General features: G+C 38.5%; 2 protein-coding genes across 3 annotated transcripts in view; one reads left to right on the forward strand and one right to left on the reverse strand.

Annotated features, from left to right (window-relative positions):
• The window catches only part of LOC129777598 (pleckstrin homology domain-containing family F member 1 homolog), a 34,983-nt gene extending 25,703 nt beyond the window's left edge, over nt 1-9,280 (forward strand). The window contains exons 7-8 of one of the 2 annotated variants that reach the window (XR_008743262.1): nt 4,457-4,614; nt 8,441-9,280. Coding sequence is in view for 1 of the 2 variants with exons in the window: in XM_055783971.1 (XP_055639946.1) it covers nt 8,441-8,476 (36 nt within the window). In the remaining variant the exon portion in view is untranslated. The remainder of the gene's footprint in view (nt 1-4,456; nt 4,615-8,440) is intronic. The other variant, XM_055783971.1, reaches the window with a different exon arrangement.
• Nucleotides 9,281-18,580: 9,300 nt separating this feature from the next.
• LOC129776385 (protein Wnt-5) overlaps nt 18,581-21,021 on the reverse strand; it is a 110,946-nt gene continuing 108,505 nt past the window's right edge. The window contains exon 9 of the mRNA XM_055781985.1: nt 18,581-20,126. Within this exon, the coding sequence (XP_055637960.1) occupies nt 19,939-20,126 (188 nt within the window). The 3' untranslated portion in view covers nt 18,581-19,938. The remainder of the gene's footprint in view (nt 20,127-21,021) is intronic.

Raw genomic sequence — 21,021 nt, forward strand, 5'->3', positions numbered from 1 at the left:
TCCGATTTTGGGCTGTCTTTGTTCTATCATATTTTCTGTATAAAACATTTATTCCATGTAACGGAGGAACATGTTATTTGCAATTGGTTGAAAAATCTTGAACGAGAATTGTGTCTGAAAATAATCTGATATTACGATGAAGAGTTTTGTTAGAAATACTAGGAATTTTATTGTAAAAAGTAAATTCAACGGGGTCGATTATAAGATCAATCAATGAACAGTTCTGCGATTGGGACCCATGAACTTGCTCATAGTAAGAAGATGTGAATGTTTGAAGGTGTTGATAACAAAAAACAAATTTTGGGCGGGACGAAGTTTGCCGGGTCAACTAATATATATATATATATATATATATATATATATATATATATATATATATATATATATATATATATATATATATATATATATATATATATATATATATATATATATATATATATATATATAAAAGGATATCTGTCTGTCTTTCTATCTGATTCTTATGGACTTGCCGATCTGAACCGATCGACGTGAAAATTTGTATGTAGGAGTTTTTGGAACTGGGGAAGTTTTTTATGATAGTTTGAGACCCCTGCCATAGAAATGAAACACAGATTTCTGCGAAACTCGAAAATTAATCAAGCAAATGGAGCCAAATTTGACATGTAAAGGTTTTAGGAGGCACGAAACGTTTCTATGGTGAATAGACACTCCTCCCCCTCTCAATGGAGGGTTGCCGTACAAATGAAACATAAATTGCTACATAACTCAAGAACTAATCATGCAAATGGAACTAAATTTAGTATACGGAGGTTTTAGGGGGCAATAAATGTTTCTACGTTGGTTTGATACACCTATCCCCTCTCTAAGGCAAATAGGGCTGCCATACAAATGAAACACAAACTTCAGCATAGCGGGACGAAGTTTGCTGGGTCAGCTAGTTATTTAATAAAATAAATTAATTGCAAATTATTACAGATCGACTCTATTATATATATTTTTTTATCCCATTTATTTATTTATCAGGCTCATTAGCATTTTATCTGTAACAGAGCCGGGTTTTTATCGTGTACATGTACATATGTTTATGTTTCTATAAATTGTAAGTTACACAGTAGAAGTAGTAGCCATTTAGGCGTTAGGTTTTCTGTTCCATTACATTATGGTAAATTACACTCTAGTAGCCATTTCGGCGTAAGGGTATTCTATCTGTTCTTCCATTGTTCAGCAGACCGGACAGCGGAGACAGTTTTTTTTTTTTTATCTTCGCTTATTTTTCGTCGGCCTATTTCCGCCACTTTAGTGCCAATCACCGACATCAGGGAGGCGACTCCACCTGTTCCTACCTATCAGACTCAACAACTCATGAGCCGGGCCAACTTCTTTTACTTCCGCTCCGAAGGAAGACGTAACCAGAGATTTTTCGCCTCAGAAAATCCCAACGACGCCAGCTGGGATTGAACCCAGGCCGATCGGATTGTGAGGCTGTTACGCTAACCATACAACCACTGGCGCCGTCAGCGGAGACAGTTGATATTGATCATTGTTGGGTTATTTATAGAACAACAGCCCGATGTTTCTTGCAGAGCAGAGCAGTTGTATGGATGAATCGATCTTTGTTCCACCGTGGATCGATCTCCATAGCTGATGATGGTTGCGTGGACGTAATTATTCTATAACAACACAAAGATGGTCAATTGAGGGCCCTGAGTTTGAACTCACGATCGATCGCTTAGTAAGCGAACGCGTAACCAAGTGGCTACGAAGACCCCCCTCTATATCCCCCGCAGAAACCACCTTGGTCAAACGCTGAGCTTCGACGTAGGAATAAACGCTGCAACGCTGCGCATAAGATTTACCGAAAAAATCGTACATCAACGAACAAAGCGTCGTTCCAATTCGCCAGCCGTCAATATAGGAGCCTGAACCGTCAACTCTATCGTAAACATGTGGTCTTTATGGAACGAAATTTGAAACGCAATCCAAAAAGCTTCTGGAATTTTGTGAAATCTAAGCGCAAAGATTCTACACTACCTTCGGCAATGTATTTGGATGATCGACTGGCTTGCAGCTCTTCGGATAAATGTGAGCTTTTTGCTTCCTACTTCAGTTCGATGTTCAACCCCACCTCTGACAGTGTTGAAGCTGCTCTGGAACTAACTCCTGCTGGGAGCGCAGACGCTGATACACCTGAAGTATTATCAGAAGGGATACGAAAAGCGGTCGAGAAATTAAAAATTTCCTATCAGCCTGGACCTGATGGAATTGCAGCGTGTGTTCTGAAAAAATGCTTCGAACATCTGGAGCAGCCACTCACTCTTTTGTACAACTTGTCTCTGAGAACTGCAACCTTCCCGACTCGATGGAAAGCATCGTTCATGTTTCCGGTGCATAAAAAAGGAAGCAAAAACGATGTCCGGTGTTATCGGGGCATCACATCGCTGAGTGCTTGCTCAAAGCTATTTGAAATAATTATGTCGGAACACATGTTTCGTCAGGTGAGAACCTACATTTCCCCGAACCAACATGGATTTTTTCTTGGCAGAAGTGTCACTACAAATTTGTGTGAATTCACATCCTTCTGTCTTAGCAAAATTGAAGAGGGCCGACAGATTGACGCCATTTACACCGACCTCAAAGCAGCATTCGACAAGGTTGACCATAGTATACTTTTGGCCAAATTAGCAAAACTTGGTTTCTCTGTAAGGCTCGTTAAATGGCTTCGCTCATATTTCCTCGCTAGAAAACTAGCAGTCAAAATTGTTCTTGCACCTCAACCTGGTTTGAAAGCAGCTCCGGAGTTCCTCAAGGTAGCAATTTGGGACCGCTGCTATTCTCACTGTTCATCAACGATGCCATCGTGTATCTTGGAGCCGACGGTTGCCTGGTATATGCTGATGATCTAATGCTGTACATTGTCGTCAACAGCATTGAAGATTGTCGCAAACTTCAAAAACTGCTTGATAAATTCGCTGCATGGTGTTGCGTAAACAGGATGCAACTAAGCATACCAAAATGCTCTGTCATAAGCTTCCACCGCAAGATGAACCTCTTATCATTCGAATACACTGTCGGGGACGAAGTGTTGAGTCGAGTTCAAACGATTCGAGATCTCGGTGTCTTCCTTGATCCAGCTCTGTCATTCCGGAACCACTACGAAGACATCATAGACAAGGCTCGTCGTCAATTGGGATTTGTGAGCAAATTGAGCAGAGAATTCCGAGATCCTTACACGCTGAGATCCTTGTATTCGTGCTTGGTTCTAGAAACCGCTTCATTAATATGGGACCCTTATCGTAGCACTAAGGCTCCTCGCATCGAATCAATTCAGGGAAGGTTCTTCAGATTCGCCCTACGTCTCCTGCCATGGAATGATCCGCTGAATTTGCCACCGTACGAACATCGATGTCAGTTGATAGGGTTGGAAACGCTGAAGCAAAGGTGGAAACGGGCTAAGGCAATATTCATCGCTCGACTTCTTGTCGTCGAAATTGATGCTCCAAACGTACTTGCGCAAATCGCCATCAATGTTCCTGGTTATACTCTTCGTCGCTCTGACTTCCTTCGCCTGCCGTTCAGACGTCGAGACTACTCCCTCCACGAACCAATACGTTCAATGATGGAATGCTTCAACGATGTTGCCCATTTGTTTGATTTTATTATTACGATTAACGAATTTAAGAGTAGAATTAAGCGTTTCGTGTTCAGCTAGTTTCACTACACTTTTGTTCATTAAGACATACTTGTCGGATGAAATATAATATTAATAAAAAAATAATAAATAAATTATATATAGTCGACCTTTTTTTTTCAACAATTATTTTCAAATCCTATACATAATCGAATCTCAAGAAAACATTTTTTTTTAAATTAATGTATGAATGTCAAACATTAATAGAAAAATTGCTTTTTTGTGATTCGATTATGTATTGGATTCGAAAATTAACGTTGAAAGGGAAATTGCGATTCTTTATAATCGAGTCCGACCTGTATTAGAAATTCATCAACTGAGAAGAGATCGATCTTCTAAATATCGATCCAAGATCGTCCAATCCTATTCACTGTCACTAATTTAGCATCCTCGAAAGCTATCCGAATTTTGACATTATGTTCATAAAATTTGTCAGGTGGTGAGATTAAAATCGATGTACATTGAGAAAATACTCTAAGATCGAAAAAATCGAAGGAAAAAGATCGATCTTTACGATTTTTTCGAGTACAATGAATCGATCCAAAGAATCTGAAATCGAAATGAAGAAGATCGAGCTTCTGAAAATCGATCCAAGATCGCCCAATCCTTTTCTACATGGTTGATGGTACGCAATTGAAGTGAAATGTCGTTCTGTATTCAGCATTCAATCACTCATCTGAACTATTGGATGACATCTGTTTCTCATATTTTACTTTGCTATCTTCATGACTAATATGATTTTTTCTCACTTATGACTTTTCACTTTTCGTTACAAATCAACAGAGCTTCAGAAGCCATTGTATTCCAACGGTAGTATGCGTGTGATGAAAGGAAATATAGTGTGATATGGATTAAAGAAATCTGAAACCAAGTCTGATTTTACACAGCATATTCAGGATAAACGATGAAAACAGACACTGGAACTAATGTTCATGGAGGATGTAAGTCGGTTGTTTGAGAACAGTGCGTAAATATCTATCGCTCATGTAGCTTTGTTTTGTTTGTGAGTTTTTGTTTCGCTAAACTCAGTGACCGATTTTTGATCGTTCATTGCTATGTATTTCAGTATTGCCATGTTCTGTGAATGACTTCATTATATTTGTGATACTGATGATTACAGTCTGTGAAAAAATACACGATGTTGTTTTAGTTATCGTCTGATAAAAATACAGGGTGTCTGGGCTTATAGGAATTGAAAGACAAACACACAATCATAATTACAAATAGCTCTATTTGATGGTTAAGTTTTATGTCATCTTCGATTCCAAAAAATATTCAAATGATTTTTGTTTGCATTGGTATTTGACTCGGTTTACTATTCCTCGTTCGTGTGTTGGCCTCCCGTTCATCAAACTTTGTTGGTTTGTTAGTTAATCCGTCGTAGTCAGTCTTCAGAAAACAGACGCTGCGCTGCACTCGAGTTTCATTTTCATCAGCGTGTGTTTATAACAAACACGTGTTCTCTCCTGGAAAGAAGTGCACATCCAGAAAAATGTGTACATGTTAACATATTACCAACCATATGTGAAATGATTGCCAGATGCAATACACATCCCTACCAACGATTAGTACATGGTATTGTTAACTTTGTGGATAGCAACAATACATAAAAGTAAATTATTTAGGGTATATGTATGAGTCATACGGTATGAGGCATGATGTCGACGCCAACCTCTCTCAGTTCGCTGTAGAAATTCGCCCAGTAGACCGATCCTTTTGAAAATTTTAGACAGTAAAATAAAAACTATTAAACAGCTTTTGGCATTTTCTTTTTATTCATACTTCGAGCCCAAGCCCGTATGCTCGCACCTTCCTCTTTACCCCGTCCATAAGGTTCTGTACAACGTCAGGTTGTAGTTTTTTTTTAACAGAAATCCATTTTCTCTTGTAGTCAGCCTCCGATTTGACAACTTTTGGGTTCTTCCGGAGGGCCTGCTTCATAATCGCCCAATATTTCTTTAATTGGGCGAAGCTCCGTCGCGTTAGGCGGGTTCATTTCCTTTGGCACGAAGGTGACCCCGTTGGCTTCGTACCACTCCAACACGTCCTTTGAATAGTGGCACGAAGCGAGATCCGGCCAGAAGATGGTCGGGCCCTCGTGCTGCTCCAATAGTGGTAGTAAGCGCTTCTGTAGGCACTCCTTAAGGTAAACCTGCCCGTTTACCGTGCCAGTCATCACGAAGGGGGCGCTCCGCTTTCCGCAAGAGCAGATCGCTTGCCACACCATGTACTTTTTGGCAAACTTGGATAGTTTCTGCTTGCGAATTTCCTCCGGAACGCTGAATTTGTCCTCTGCGGAGAAGAACAACAGGCCCGGCAGCTGACGAAAGTCCGCTTTGACGTAGGTTTCGTCGTTCATTACAGCTTATGTACAGCTTCCGGGCTCGCGTCTTCCCCACCATGTTTTGCCTTTCGTCGCGGTTAGGAGCCTTCTGAACCTTGTATGTACGCAGGCCCTCCCGCTGCTTGGTCCGCTGGACGAATGAACTTGACAAATTCAGCTTATTGGCGACATCCCGGACAGAACTTCTCGGATCACGTCTAAACTGCTTAACTACGCGCTTGTGATCTTTTTCACTGACGGAGCATCCATTTTTGCCGTTCTTCACCTTCCGGTCGATGGTTAGGTTCTCGAAGTATCGTTTTAGTACTCTGCTGACCGTGGATTGGACGATTCCCAGCATCTTACTGATGTCCCGATGTGACAACTCCGGATTCTCGAAATGAGTGCACAGGATTAATTCACGACGCTCTTTTTCGTTCGACGACATTTTTCCAAATTTACGAAAAATTGACAGTGAAGCTGTCAATTTTTGGCCAACGTGATCTATACACTCTTATCTGATTATAAGCGAAAGCTGAAGATATAATTCCTAAAAATTAAATTTGTACAGCGTTTTTTCCGTGATGCAATTTGATGTGACACACCCTTTAAATGGTTTGCTTGGTCCCAGGTTTGTTTCATAAAATCCTGTAATAAGAAAATTAAATGGTTCACATAAAAAGGGAAACAAACTATGTAAAATTACCAATGCGACGAGTCTCTCTTCATCTGTGATAAATGGACTGTACCGAAAATTGATTCGATAATCGATAAATTTCGCAGCTAAAATGGACTTGTTATCCAGAGAGATTCGTATTTTATCCATTTTCTCAGCGATAACTTGGGATTACTTGCTCTTATCCCATATTAAAAAAAACCACCAAAAGTTATCTGAGAGTTTTGAAGCTGTATATACCTCTGTTAATGGGTTGAAATGGAACACAGTTTCACTCATTATTCTACGTACCATATTACAAAGATAAAAATAAATTACACCAGAAGCACAACCTCTCCCAACAGCTCCAAATATCACACTCGCGCATACATGAAGTCTGGCTTATATTGTCGGTTTGACATTTGTTTACCATTTTTATCGCGTAATATGTACTAATAATTCGTCCGGCAAAAATACTAAAAAATCGTTTTTATAAAAAAAAATCTGAAAGTGTACAAAACTCATTCAACATGAGAGCGGGTTTTGAACACGGCGCAGAATCCAGATACGAAACATCGCATCTCATTTGTGTGATGCGCGCAATATCTTACACACACATATATCAAATTCTAGCGTCCGTTTTATCTTCGGTCGTTCTAAGCAAGACGGGTCTATGGTACTAGGTGAGGCCGTTTCATCACTAAGTTGGTTAGGGGAGCGGTATATGCAAACAGTACGGAAGAATGCGGAAGGGGAATTATTTGCTTGTAGCGTGAAAGAGACAGCCTGATCACGAGCGAGCTTCGGTACTAGCGTATTGTGTTTTGTTTACAAACAAAGCACAGTAGACTTCCAAGATGGCTGAAAAGTGGTTTTAGCGAGTTGGCCCACCTTATGATATACTTCTAGGCGCCTTGGTTCTAAGCAAAGCATAAAAATGACAGCACTGCATCCGTACCAACCTCATGCGCTTGGACGAAGGAAAATAAATCAACAGAGAAGGCAAAGGAGACAACGAGATTCGAGCGCGGTTTAGAAAAGAGGTGTAGAAGCATGGTGTTTGAACACAGTGCAGTAACGATGTTCGACGCTTAAAAGGAACGGTGTTAACAACAAAACATTTGATCAATGTTTCAGTTGAGTGCGGAAAACTTGTTGCACCGCGTTGCATTCTGAAGACTGATAGTAACAATAGCTGTGTGACATGTTATATCAATTTGCCATCATATTCAATGCATTCAATAAAATCAATCGTCATTCCATGATAACACTGGCTATTCACCGTAATATTGCGATGCTCAGCATATTTCAAAGCACGGCCCGAGGATACGACCATGTAAAAATTCATACCAAATCATGAGTTCATGTATTGTGCTGTTTGTTAACATATCAGAATGATTTTTTTTTAATTTTTCGTGAAGAGTGTGGACAGTTCCCAAACGTTGTGGGAGCTTATTATCAATTATTCATAATTATTAAATGACAATCCTGACTACAGATGAATTACTGTTCATACGAGAACAAACATACAACTACAATCGCACATACTTAAAGGAATCTTTTTTCAAAAAATCATGTGCTTCCATTGTAGTCGTTGTACGTTGTGTGAAATACAATATGACTCATATCTTTATTTCATCCGTAACTAGAAATTGTCTCAAACGACCCTAACGGATGCAATTTTGACAAGATCAGTTTTGTGTGTCTTTTTTGTTGGTTTGATTTGTCGCTATGAACACTTAAAAATGATTGGAAAAATGTGAAAATTTTCAATGTTTCCTCTTTTCAGCCAAAGTTCTACGGAGACGAGAAGCCGGAGAAATAGCCGTAGCAGCACAGAAAAGCAATCCACCCACATCGAAACCAGATTTGTAGAAGTCTCACCAACATTGCATGGAATAGGAAATATATTCAATTGTCTGAAAAAAACAGGACATAATGTATTTTATTTAATTGATATTTGAGAACCGTGAAAGCGGTTTAGATAAATGAGAGTTATTATTTTAGGACTTTTCCGTTTTGATCATAAATAAAAATGTATAATATTTTCAATATTTAGTGATATAATTTCTGGAAAATATTCATGGAGATATACATTTCTTTTTTTACAATGATTCAATATAATTTTACATTGGATTCAGGCGGCACTGCATCTCGAATTAAGATCATTTAAAAGAACTACTTTTAATAACCATTTAGAGTCACACAATAGAAAAAAAAACTGTGATTTGCTCTCCCATGAAAATGACCAATTGGGCAACGTCAATGATCTAGCAACATGAAGTCTACAAATTCATAGTGTCCGATCATTTCACGAAAGCATTTTGAAAGTAAATGCTAGGCCCTCCTCACCATAAGATCGAGAGTTTTTATTTTAATTTCCAACATTACTGCAGTTAATAGCATCAATAGTATTTGTGCATCAAATAAATCATAGGAAAGGTACAAAAATAAGTCCATATAACATACCTTCAGAGTATAATCGGAATTTCGAAGCAATTTATCTTGATTTTTCTAATTATGACGAGAATATCAATTTTTAAATTATTATAGTTTTGCAGTTTCAGTTATTGAAATACACACGATTAAAATATTTAAGGTTATTAATAAAAGAATTAAATTGCTCACATTTTCAAAAGGTGCTATTTTTTCCGAAACATATTTGTAACTTGCTACTTGCTTGGATTATGCAAGGAATCCGAAATAATGATGACAAGTCGAGCGATGTAAAAAAAATCTTGAACTACCTCAAGCTAGCGTTATGGTGTTTGGATTGATGGCTTCCGATTGAAAAAATAAATAACCTTGTGTTCATTATAGAAGGCGACGAAGTTAAGACGGAGATTACATCGGGATTTTAGATATGTTTTTCCATGGATCAAAGAGCAGTATGGTCCGAAGTCAAATGTTATATTTCAACAAAATGGAGCTCCGTGCTACACCTCGAACCGATTCGATCTTAATCCACTGGATTACTCAGTATGGCACGTCAGCCATGAGGGGGCTGTTCTAAATACCCCCCAAGTAGAGCAAGCCTCAAACAAATATTGACTCGTACCAGGAGAGAAATGGTTCCGGAAACGTATGGAGGCCTTAATTGCAGCAAGTGGAAATTCAATAGATGATTAATATAATTGAGAGAACCAAAATTTTTGATATTTTTTAAAATGTTGACATTGTTTAACGGTGCAAACATTAAAGCACATACGGTAATAATGATTATTATTTTGTATAGTGTTATATGAATAATCTGATGAACTAACGATTAATATCTTCGAAATACTTTTTCCATCTGTCATTTCCAGTGAGCGCCTCGAGCGATCAATGAATAGGTATATACCACTAGTCAGATGTATTGACGTCATCAGCAACGAGCGATGCTTACGTTTTCTCCATGCTTACACATAGAGAACACTTTAAACGGAGAGCTGCCAAAATCTCACAAAAGCGCTATGGCAGTGGAATCATTACTGTCTGTATTCCCAAAGCTTTGCTCATACGATTGAAAGTTTACCGTGAGGGCACGCTACAAACGATTAATCTCAGCTGGCGAAGCTGGGGATCAGATATTGTTCGGACTGTTTACTACTCTGCCCATGTTTGTATAGGAGACGTAAACGACAAAATGAACAAAATCGACTTATTCGCATTCTACACAATGCAAACAAACATTTTTTGTTCGAAAACATTTGAGCAATTTTGAAAAAACCTTTTCGAAAAATCACTGTCCGCATAACGGACGTAGTTCCATACAGCTTTCATACAACGTTCGAAAATCAACAATTGTCAGTATTATGTGCTATAAGCTAAATCTACATTTGAATCACATTCTTTGTAGAGTCCAAAAATGGATGTCACGATAATGTCTTATTTCTTAGTGTTTCCTAATAGATGAATATAGGAAACCATCGAAACGCTGTTCAAATAATTACTATTTTCTGTACACAATGAACAAAGAGAAGCAATTGTGTTTTTTAATGTTATAATTACCTAAATTTCTGCATTTGGATCTTCAAGTAGATAATGAAACAATCAGATCAGTAGTAAAATTGAAATAATATTGCTTCTTAGCATTGTAACTCCTCGGATTCAACATTGAATTATTCCACATACTCAGCATTTACTCATACCGTTGGAGTAAGTCACTTCACCATCTTTTTTACAAATTCAATTAATTGAAAAAAAACACGAACCTGTTGTTCTTATCATATCCCAGAGTATTCTTCAGGAAAAAAGTACTATCATAGACTCGCAACAAATCAAGAGCACCTTTTCCAGACATTTCACTAAATTTCTTCCAAACCTTTTTGATTTTATCCGATAACAACTAAAACTACCGACGAAGACGTTTTGACTACTATCGGAATTGTAAATACTAACGCTACAAACAGAGCAACCTGGTGATTACGTCTAGCTATGCGGACAAATGTTCATTGAAACGATTGATTGTCCGCATAAATAGACGCAAGCATTTTCCAAATGTAAAAAATATGTTATAATCCGCAAAATCACATAGGCCCTCTTTTTGCCGATAATATCCTTCAAATGGACGGATCATTTCATCGGATATTTGCATGGTTATGCTTGTAGGCCAAAAAACAACAAAAATGCGCTTTCCCAACACTAATGGTGTTGTCGATTACGTCTCCTATGCAATCATGGGCAGTACTGACGAACATTTATGATCTGAGCATTACATCGTTCTGATTTTCCGTTGCCGAAACGAATGGCTGGTGACGAGTGCGGTTTTGCTTCACACCCGTCTCCCGTCTCGCCTGCAAAGACGCGCTCGGAGAGTCAATCTCACATTCGGTAACATTCGGGTTGTGGCAAGCTAAACTGAGCGGAGAGGCGAGATACTGAGAATCGTATACTGTAGAAACACTTGCCTTCGTGGAGCAAATTACTGCTGCGATTTGCACACAAACCGAGTGGAAAGAGTCTTTCGTTTCTTCTATCTAGATCCGCTGATACGATCTATTAATAAACTCAGATTAACCAAGAGAACATAATTCTGTTGGGAAGGGAGAGGAGTTATAGTTGATCGCAACTTGTACAGATCGCGATCTGTGCTGTTTGCTATTAATCATGGATCGAATCATGATCGCATAATTTCCATCCTTGGTCATTTCTAATCATTAAAGCTACAGAATCGACGAAACAAAAACAAAGTTACGTCATATCACGAAAAACGGGAGGCGGAAAGTTCTTTCGGATTTCACAACTCACAATTTTTTGCCGCTCTGCAGTTTCACAGCTTTGTAGGTCTTCAGGGTCTCCTCAGTTTTTCAATTCCGACACGAGATGAAGAGCTGCGTTTTTTGATTGCGAGCTGATCCGAATCCGCTCATTATGATGAAGTGATTCATTCGAACAGCTCTAGCATTCTAAAGTCCGAACCGCGCCTGCGTAGCAGGATCTTTATAATATTATATCCGAAAAAGAACCTGAAACTATTGAGAACCAGAGCAGATGATCCTACGCCCCTAAGGAGGATGGTTGTAATGGATAAACCTCTTAACTGTCGTTAAGTATAACCTAGAGAGATTCAATTACGACCGAAATTCTATTTTACTGTTTTTTGAACTACGTTTTGATATTGATTGTTGAAATGAACAAAACAAACTGAAACACCTGAATCCACTCAGATTAATTCGGACATCAAAACTAGAGATGGGTACGAAAGAACTAGTTCGCCGAAAAGAGTGAACGAACGGTCGTTCTTTTTCAAAGAACGGTAGTTCCCACGAAGTGATGGCGACCGAACGGTTTGTGAACGAACTGATTCCGAAAAAACAGGAAGTGGGTTATATCTATGGTATAACCGCAAGGGTGACGTAGGACTATCGTTGATTTAGAGATCATTTGTATGAAGTTGAATCTGAATTCATTCTGAATGAATGAATATTTGGAGAACTTCGAAAACGAGAGCGTTACGTTGGAGGCACAAGGTTTTATGCATCCAATATTGGATACGGAAATATCCTACTGATGGGGAAGAATAATCTTCAGAAGCTATCCTGTTGATTGCGATTGATTGAAAAATCACAAAACCTAATGTATTTGGTCACAGTGTTACATGGATAGAAAACATTAAAATAAACTCTTTCATATGAATGTAATTTTAAATTCCCAGAGGAACTGGCAGATTATTTTCAGTAACGATTAGATATTTCCACATTTTCCTCGATACTGGAAGCCCACCAGTGGTTAATGCTAACTCGATAACCATCTGTTAATAGCACTTGATTGAAACATATTCGGTCACAGTGTTACATGGATAGAAAACATTCAAATAAACTCTTTCACATGAATGTATTTTTAAATTCCTAGAGGAACTGGCAGATTATTCTCCGGATCTTTCTCGATCCAAACGGAAAGAATTCCGTGCGTGTATGTGTGTGTGTGTAGCGGCTGCTTCGAGATCTTCCCGGGGAACCGTTTGTAGCATCACTCTTCTCCTGATGGATTCCTTTCTGGCCTAAGGTGCACAAACAGGCTCTTGGTGACACCGTTCATCCGCGCTTTCATGATAAATGAAGAGCTTCACCACAACAGCGACAACATGCTCCAATCGCTGTTCAATTAGAACTGAGTGGATTTCCGAGCGGCGCTCGCTTATATACCGATTGGTGATTTCAATAGCCTATTTTGAAAGCAAATTTAAGACTATTGAAACAAGTTTTTGGATCAGAAAGTAACAAGTATAGAACGCGTAGACATTTTATCTTTCGAATGAAGTGTTTATCATACCATTTCGTTCAGTTGTTTAGGAGCTATTAACACTCAAAATCTCGGTCTCCGGCGTAACGCTTTCGTTTTCGAAACTTTGATTTTACACCCCGGTATAGAAATGAAAGACGTAGTCCTACGTCAAAACGGTTTGCGAGTGAACTGTATGGGAAAGAACTGATTGAGAGTGAACTGTTTGAGAACGAAGTGTTTGCGGGCAAATTGTTTGCGAACGAACGAGTGCAGCTGAACTGATTTGCGCTGGACGGAATGGATAAATAGAACGAGAATGCTTGTAAGAAAAATAAAACGATATTGTTGTTTACGAGCAAAATGCATGTAGCGTATGGTTTATTTTGTTGATGTATACTCAATTTTGGGTTAAAAATTCAATTAGACTTTCGTAGTTTTAAAGGCGAAGCTATATATTTTCAATTCAATGTATTTATCATAACATTTCGCCGAACACACTCCGATCTTACTCTCTTGAGTAATACATGCCAAAAATAATACATCAAATCTGATGTTCCATGACCAGACTTATGAGATTTAGAAAAAGCATCTGAAGATATCTACGTAGATGTTGAAGATGTAAAAATAGAAGCTATTGAACTGGGCGAGAACAAAACAATATCTTTTAGGACCGTCTGCTGAACCATCAAATGGGTGGACGATTCAAGTTTGAATAAAACATATAAGTTTAAATAAAAACATACCCGATTAATTTGTTTAGAATGAAAAATTCCTGTCCTGTTCATATCCTACGCATTAGCTATATAGTAACTTATTGTGCCCTTTTCAAGCGTTGACAGTTCTTCAGCCTGGCCTTATTGTGCTACCTTTTAATTGATTACTACCATTACATGTGTACTTAAAATATATTATAATGAAGGTATTTACGTTGCTCAATGTGATCAATGTGATCCCCTGGTAACTGAATAAATTTCCATTGCACCTCAATAAAGCAATGTATTTTTACTACAGTTTATATAGTTTCTGGCATTACATTGATACCATCAACATCATCTAATCAATAATTTCTATACCTATCAATGATACTAAAGCTAAAAATATGCTTGAAAATTGGACTTATAAACCTAATACAGATTTCAATGCAGATTTTTTGAGAAAAAACTAAGATACAAATATTTTTCCGACAAAAAACACAGATCTTGATTTTGTCATGGCTGCTAAACAGAAGCTTATTTCGTCTGTTATCGCAGGATCGTAGGGCACCTTGGTAATGTTGAAGTAGTTCAATACAGTGGTGCAATGCACAATGCAGTTCGTTCAAGAAGGCACTGTTCTTTGAATGCATTTTCTCACGGGCTCGATTTTAAAAGGGTGAGCGAGCTGTCTGAATTCGAGATTATTCAGCTTCATGGATAATCAAGCTAGTAATCATAAACAATGTGGATGGAGGACCAGACGAGAACCCGTTTGAAAAAGGTCATATATTTTTTCGATTTATCATCAATCAATCAATCATCAATCGTTGAACGTTGGATGGCTCCTCTTTCCCTTGAGTTAACGTTTGCAATAAAAAATTGACTTTTTTCGGATGGTGATAAAAAAATTAAAACAGATTGAGTGATAGATTTCCCATGGAAGGTAATTATATTAGCTTACTTGCAAAAAAATTCTACGCCCTTGGGAGTAGCCTTCCGTCAGTTAACCGGAACATTTGCCATGCGGACGAGAACATGCGTGTAGCGTGTTTTTGAGTTCTTTCTTCGTTTTATCTATTAATTGCTTCTCAGTTTTCGCAACAAAATTGTTGGAGTAGATCTTACATTCTAGGTTTGCCCAGAAATTCTCGATGGGACGCAGCTGGGGAACGTTGGGCGGGTTCACCGACTGGGGTACCACATCGATATTCAGCCGCTTCATCTCCTCTAATAATCGCTTCGAGTAGTGGGCCGATCCGTCCAGAACACCGCGTTTTCGCCCTTCCTGACATGTATGTCCATGTTCACCAGGTACTTTTTCACTGTTTGGTCGGTTGCACGGACCTCCCGGCCAAGTACCAAGCCAAGTACGATGTAGCCATCCTTTGGAGCTTTTTGTCGCTCAGGACCGTCGGCCATCCGGAAACATCAGAAATCTCTTCTTTGTCGATTTTGGTATTTTCCATGCGAAATATTGTTCTTTCGTTGAAAAATTTAGCTTGCTTCATAGCATTTTGCTAAGGAATATGCGGTCAAAATAATGAGATTTTAATGCTGTGAAGTGGCTATTTTGATGCAAACTCAGTGTAGATGCGTACATTACCACCTTCTTGATGTTGTGATTCGACCAATTTATACGATTTTATCGAAATAACATGTATTTTAGTATTACCATAATTGGTACAACTTTACATCTACGTGCCAATTATCACAATATCAAAAGCTGGCCTGTTCCTATTATGGTTGTACCTCACGTTTTCACGCTGTGGATTTACATATCATAGGGCACTTTTGAACGCTCAGTAGTGTAGTAGAACAACATTTGGCTTAACTATTGACATGGTTAATAGAACACTGTGTTAATCTATAAAATCTTTAAAAAAACAGAAAAAATCGATTTTTTAGTATTCTCTACCACACATACACACAAAAAGATAGAAGCATTCAAGTATTACATCTCAAAACTGGTGTGCACGATTTTTTATTTGTTTTATTTATATGAAGGAATTCGATAAATATGATTTCTGACGGGGGGTGGGGGTGCAAATCGACTCTTCCGCCCCGGTTGCAAAAGCTTCACTCGACGCCACTGACTATAACCATAATGGGTACATGGAAGTGGGATATTCGAACATGTTTTTTATACAATTTAGTCAATTAATCATCGCAATATCAGTGAGAATCTTCAAAAACAGAGTTCAAACTGTAGAAAAGAGTATACTTTTGTATACTTTTGAACTAAAATTGAGTATTTATTCGCCAATTTCTGCAAGTTGGTTACATATGTCCTCCGTAATTGGTACATTTACCCAATACAAGACAAACAAGGGACATTTACCCAATACAACACAAACTAGCTGACCCGGCAAACTTCGTCCCGGCCAAAATTTATTTTTCGTTATCACATCCACGTTTTCTGTGTCTAACCACCATTGAATCATTTACTGCACCCTTAAGCCACATGCCGAATTTGGTTGTATTTGCTTGATTAATTCTCGAGTGATGCAGAAATTTGTGTTTCATTTGTATGGCAGCCCCCCTCTTAGAGAGGGGGTGCAATATTTAACCACCATAGAATTATTTATTGCACCCTTAAACCTCCATATGTTTAATTTGGTTTCATTTGCTTGATTAATTATCGAGTAATGCAGAAATTTGTGCTTCATTTGTATGGCAGCCCCTAAGAGAGAGAGGGGAGGGGTATCTAACCACCATAGAATCATTTATTGCACACTAAAACCTCTACTTTTTTTTTCCCAAAATATATTTTTTATTAAGGCACATGTGGCGTTAGCCTGACGGGGCCGGGAGTCCAATATTTTTACAAAAGTCTTACAACTATGTTAGTAATATGTAACCGATTACTCGCGGTTGGCTCGAGGTTAGTATTAAAAGTGTTCTCATAATTGGTATGTTGCAGTCTTCGATGCTCTATACGTGTGCCCGACACGGGCTACTTCCTATTGGGATGCAGCTGACCATTAATCAGCAACGCTCCCTAGTCTGTACCCCATATCTAGCGTGGTGCGTCTTTCTCGACTCGAGGAATCCAGGATAGAATGGTCACTAGCCGGCGCAATCATCAGTTCGTGTAGAGTTGTCATGAGCGGTAAAACCTTTGGCTCTTGTTGAATGATCAGTGGACTGCACAACCTTTGGCCCGTGTATCTGTAAAGAGTGTGTGTATGTATTGCCGCGACTAAGTAAAAGTTTATAGATCGGATAGGAGGGATATGAAACAGGGACACAACGAAGGAAATATCATTAAACGTTGACATCGGCGTTTCTGAGGAACAGGTATAGATGAAGAAGAAGATCAGGATCACGGCTACCTAAGATATCCCGAACAGGGATATTCGATTGTCTGCCTTTTGCTCTCAGTGCTCTAGAGAGCTGAGAGCGAGCAGCATGGAACCGGATACACGACCAGACAATATGCTCGATGTCGTGGTAGCTATCGCCACAATCACAAAGATTGTTTGCTGCGAGCCCAATGCGATAGAGATGCGCGTTTAGGTTGTAGTGATTGGACATAAGCCGAGATATCACGCGAATGAAATCACGACCTACTTTCAATCCCTTAAACCAAGCTTTCGTCGAAACCTTAGGAATAATCGTGTGTAACCAGCGACCGAACTCATCTTCACTCCACATGCGCTGCCAACTAACGAGTGTGTCCTGACGAGGAATGTGAAAAAATTCATTATAGGCAATTTGCCTTTCAAAAAGTGTGCCTTCTGAAGCGCCCACCTTAGCTAGCGAGTCCGCTTTCTCATTCCCCGGAATCGAGCAATGAGAGGGAACCCATGCTAAGGTAATCTTGAATAATTTTTCGATCAAAACACTCAATAGATGTCTTATTCTTGTTAGGAAATAAGATGAGCGTTTATCAACTTTCATTGAGCGGATTGCCTCTATTGAGCTGAGACTGTCTGAAAAAATAAAATAATGGTCGATGGGCAGTGTTTCAATGATCCCTAGAGCATAGTATATCGCACCCATTTTTCCAATCTCTACTTGGCAAATTTCGTTTCATTTGCTTGATTAATTCTGTTCTGTTGACAGAAAGACAGACAGACATCACACCATTTTTATATATATAATTGGTAATTATTTGTGGAACAAACAGGAAATGTGTCGATAAAGGACTACATGTGTTAGGTAATCAATTAACCTGAAGTAGACATTTTCATTCAAACTTATGTAATTTTACACTGCACTTAGTCCTTCTGATCTGATAAAGAATAATTTACCTCCCAAACACTAATATCGCCACCAGACGTCGACACTGTACATTTGCCATCGCAAATATAAACAAGTCAGAGTAGGTATATAACGCACACCAATAAACCGCCTCATTCGTGAACCCGAAAACGTTTTTTTTATTACAGGGTCAGTTTGGAACTAACCCAGTTTCAAAAACGAATTCGCTAATAGTGATTATCTTTTTTTCTTAGAAACATTACGTATTACTCCCAAACGATCATGTGATATCTGTTTGAAATTATAAATGACATGCGAATCTTGAATATATTTATTTTAATTACACGTAATCTCGTATTCATTGCTTTAAATGACATTCATAACTTGAACGACCATTCACACGGGTCGCCTTCGAAAACATTACTGATTGGTCTATTCATCCGTTACGCAGACAGCAAGTGGGCATACATTTTGAATTTCAGTATTGAACTTGTTTTAAAACGCAAAGTATTAGTTTCACTCCAGGGGTGGGGTGCTTTTTATAAGACGTCATGTCAATAAATATTCATCTAACTGAAATCATCGGATCGTTCCCTATTATTACACCTAGGATTCTATTATGAGAGCTCATAAGCAGTAGTAGTTCTAATAATACTGATGTTAAAACACATTTCTATTTTATTATGTATATTTATATATACATATACTATTATCGGAATGAGATGCATGTATTTATTGTTCACTCCCACTATGCAAGATATCAAAATGTTACTAAAATGCAAAGTATTTGTGGCATTGATAAACATACCCGTTGCACTTAATACTGATCATCCAAGAATATTTTCGTAATTTTACTTCATAACCATCTATGCACGTTCTGGATCTCCGTAAAATATCCTGGCTTTCACCAGGTTTGTATTTCCGCGATGAAAAGTGTAATAGAACAAGCTAGAAATGTTTTAGACGCACTATTCGTATTCATAAATGACAATAGTGATTTGTTAGGAACGACTACTTAAGCTGAAACTTACTTGTGCAACTCGAACGTGGGATTAATTTCTGGAATGTAAATAAAAATAGTGGTTCAGGAAGAAAAATATAAATATTTGGTCACACTAATGAACGACATGTTTCGAGACATGAAGGCTGACACAGAAAAGCTACTGCTGCACTGCAATCTGTTTGAGTTTTCTATTGCTCTTGAAATCTTTTATGACACCTAAATGAAAAGAAACATCAATTTGCAAAACATAATCTCTTGATATGTTTCAAACTATGCAAATTCCAGGCTTCCTAAGGATCTACAAATATGCATTACATAAATCACGCAGTCTGATGTATACATATTCTAACTTATTCTATATCCAACGATAAACTGATATTTTCCGTTCTATACCATTTGTCAGAAACAATATAAACTTTAATCGAAATTATCAACTAGTATAGCACATACAGCAGAAACACTATAATAAAATGTGTATCCTAAGGTCATTCATTCATTCTACGACGGTGTAATAAATAATGTTCTTCTGCACATTCTGAGTACTTGCACACGAGAAAAACGTTCAAAGTATTATGCAACCAGAACACATCTACGCGACTGTTCAATTCGATCCATTTTTGGGGTAGCCTCTCATGACTAAGCTCGCGGTGGCAATTCTTCATCATCCACTGTCCATACCTACTATTTACACGTGTATTCTTCTATATGCTTCGTACATATATCACATTTAACCTGGCAGCACCACTGAAACTTGCAATTACATCGCTCCTTTACAACGATTTTTTTCGTATTGTAGCCTCGACCGCAGCAGAGAATCGCGCATCCATCCAACCCCGACGAACTCTTGTTACAAATTCGACCGTGAGTCCCTGTAAATATTAGAACATTAGAAAATGATGGCTGTTCCTGTTACAAAGTGAATTTATCTCAGTGTTCCCATCCATTTTTCACTTCAGTATTGAGGTGCAAAGTCAAAAAACGAAAACGAACCCCCTGGTGATAGATCAAACACGGACATGGATCAAAGGATGGATAAATTCCATCAACACAAAAAAATAACTCACAAATTGCTTCAAAAGCAGGCTATTGAAATCACACAAATATGTATATAACCAGGTACCCATCGGAAATCTATTTAGTTATGATTGTGAAGTGGTAAGAGAATGTTCTCACTCGTGCGCCAAAGCCCTATGCACTCCTTCTCCCAAACTCGTTTTTATTCTGCTATCGGTCTGATCGGAGCCTGTGGCGCAAAACGAAGTATCGAAGAAATTCAAACGTTGAGTGCTGCTTTCGAAACCAGGAAGGTCATCTGGAGATCCAGCATCGTATAGACCTATTTGTTTGCTGGATACTTTAGGAAAACTCTTGGAGAGAACTATTCTCAGCAGATTGATGAAATGCACGGAGCGTGATCACGGATTGTCGAAAATGCAGTTCGGGTTCCGGTAAGGAAAGTCGATAGTGGACGCTATTTGGAAAGTTATCGAGAAAGCTCAGGTCTCCCTTAAACAAAAATGAAGTGATGATCGTTATTGTGTCGTGATTTTAATCAACGTGGAAAACGTCTACAACAGTGCCGCCTGGAAGACCATCGCCGAGGTGCTACGCAAATTGAAGGGTCCTGGCTACCTATAAAGGACACTGAGGATTTATTTCCAGAATCAGACCTTGGTATACAACACAGACAGGAGACAGACACTGAAAAACATCTCGGCGGGAGTTCCACAAGCTTTGAAACGCGATGTACGACGGAGTATTGGC

This window comes from Toxorhynchites rutilus, chromosome 3, assembly GCF_029784135.1.
Source record: "Toxorhynchites rutilus septentrionalis strain SRP chromosome 3, ASM2978413v1, whole genome shotgun sequence".
In the NCBI taxonomy this organism is placed as follows: domain Eukaryota; kingdom Metazoa; phylum Arthropoda; class Insecta; order Diptera; family Culicidae; genus Toxorhynchites; species Toxorhynchites rutilus.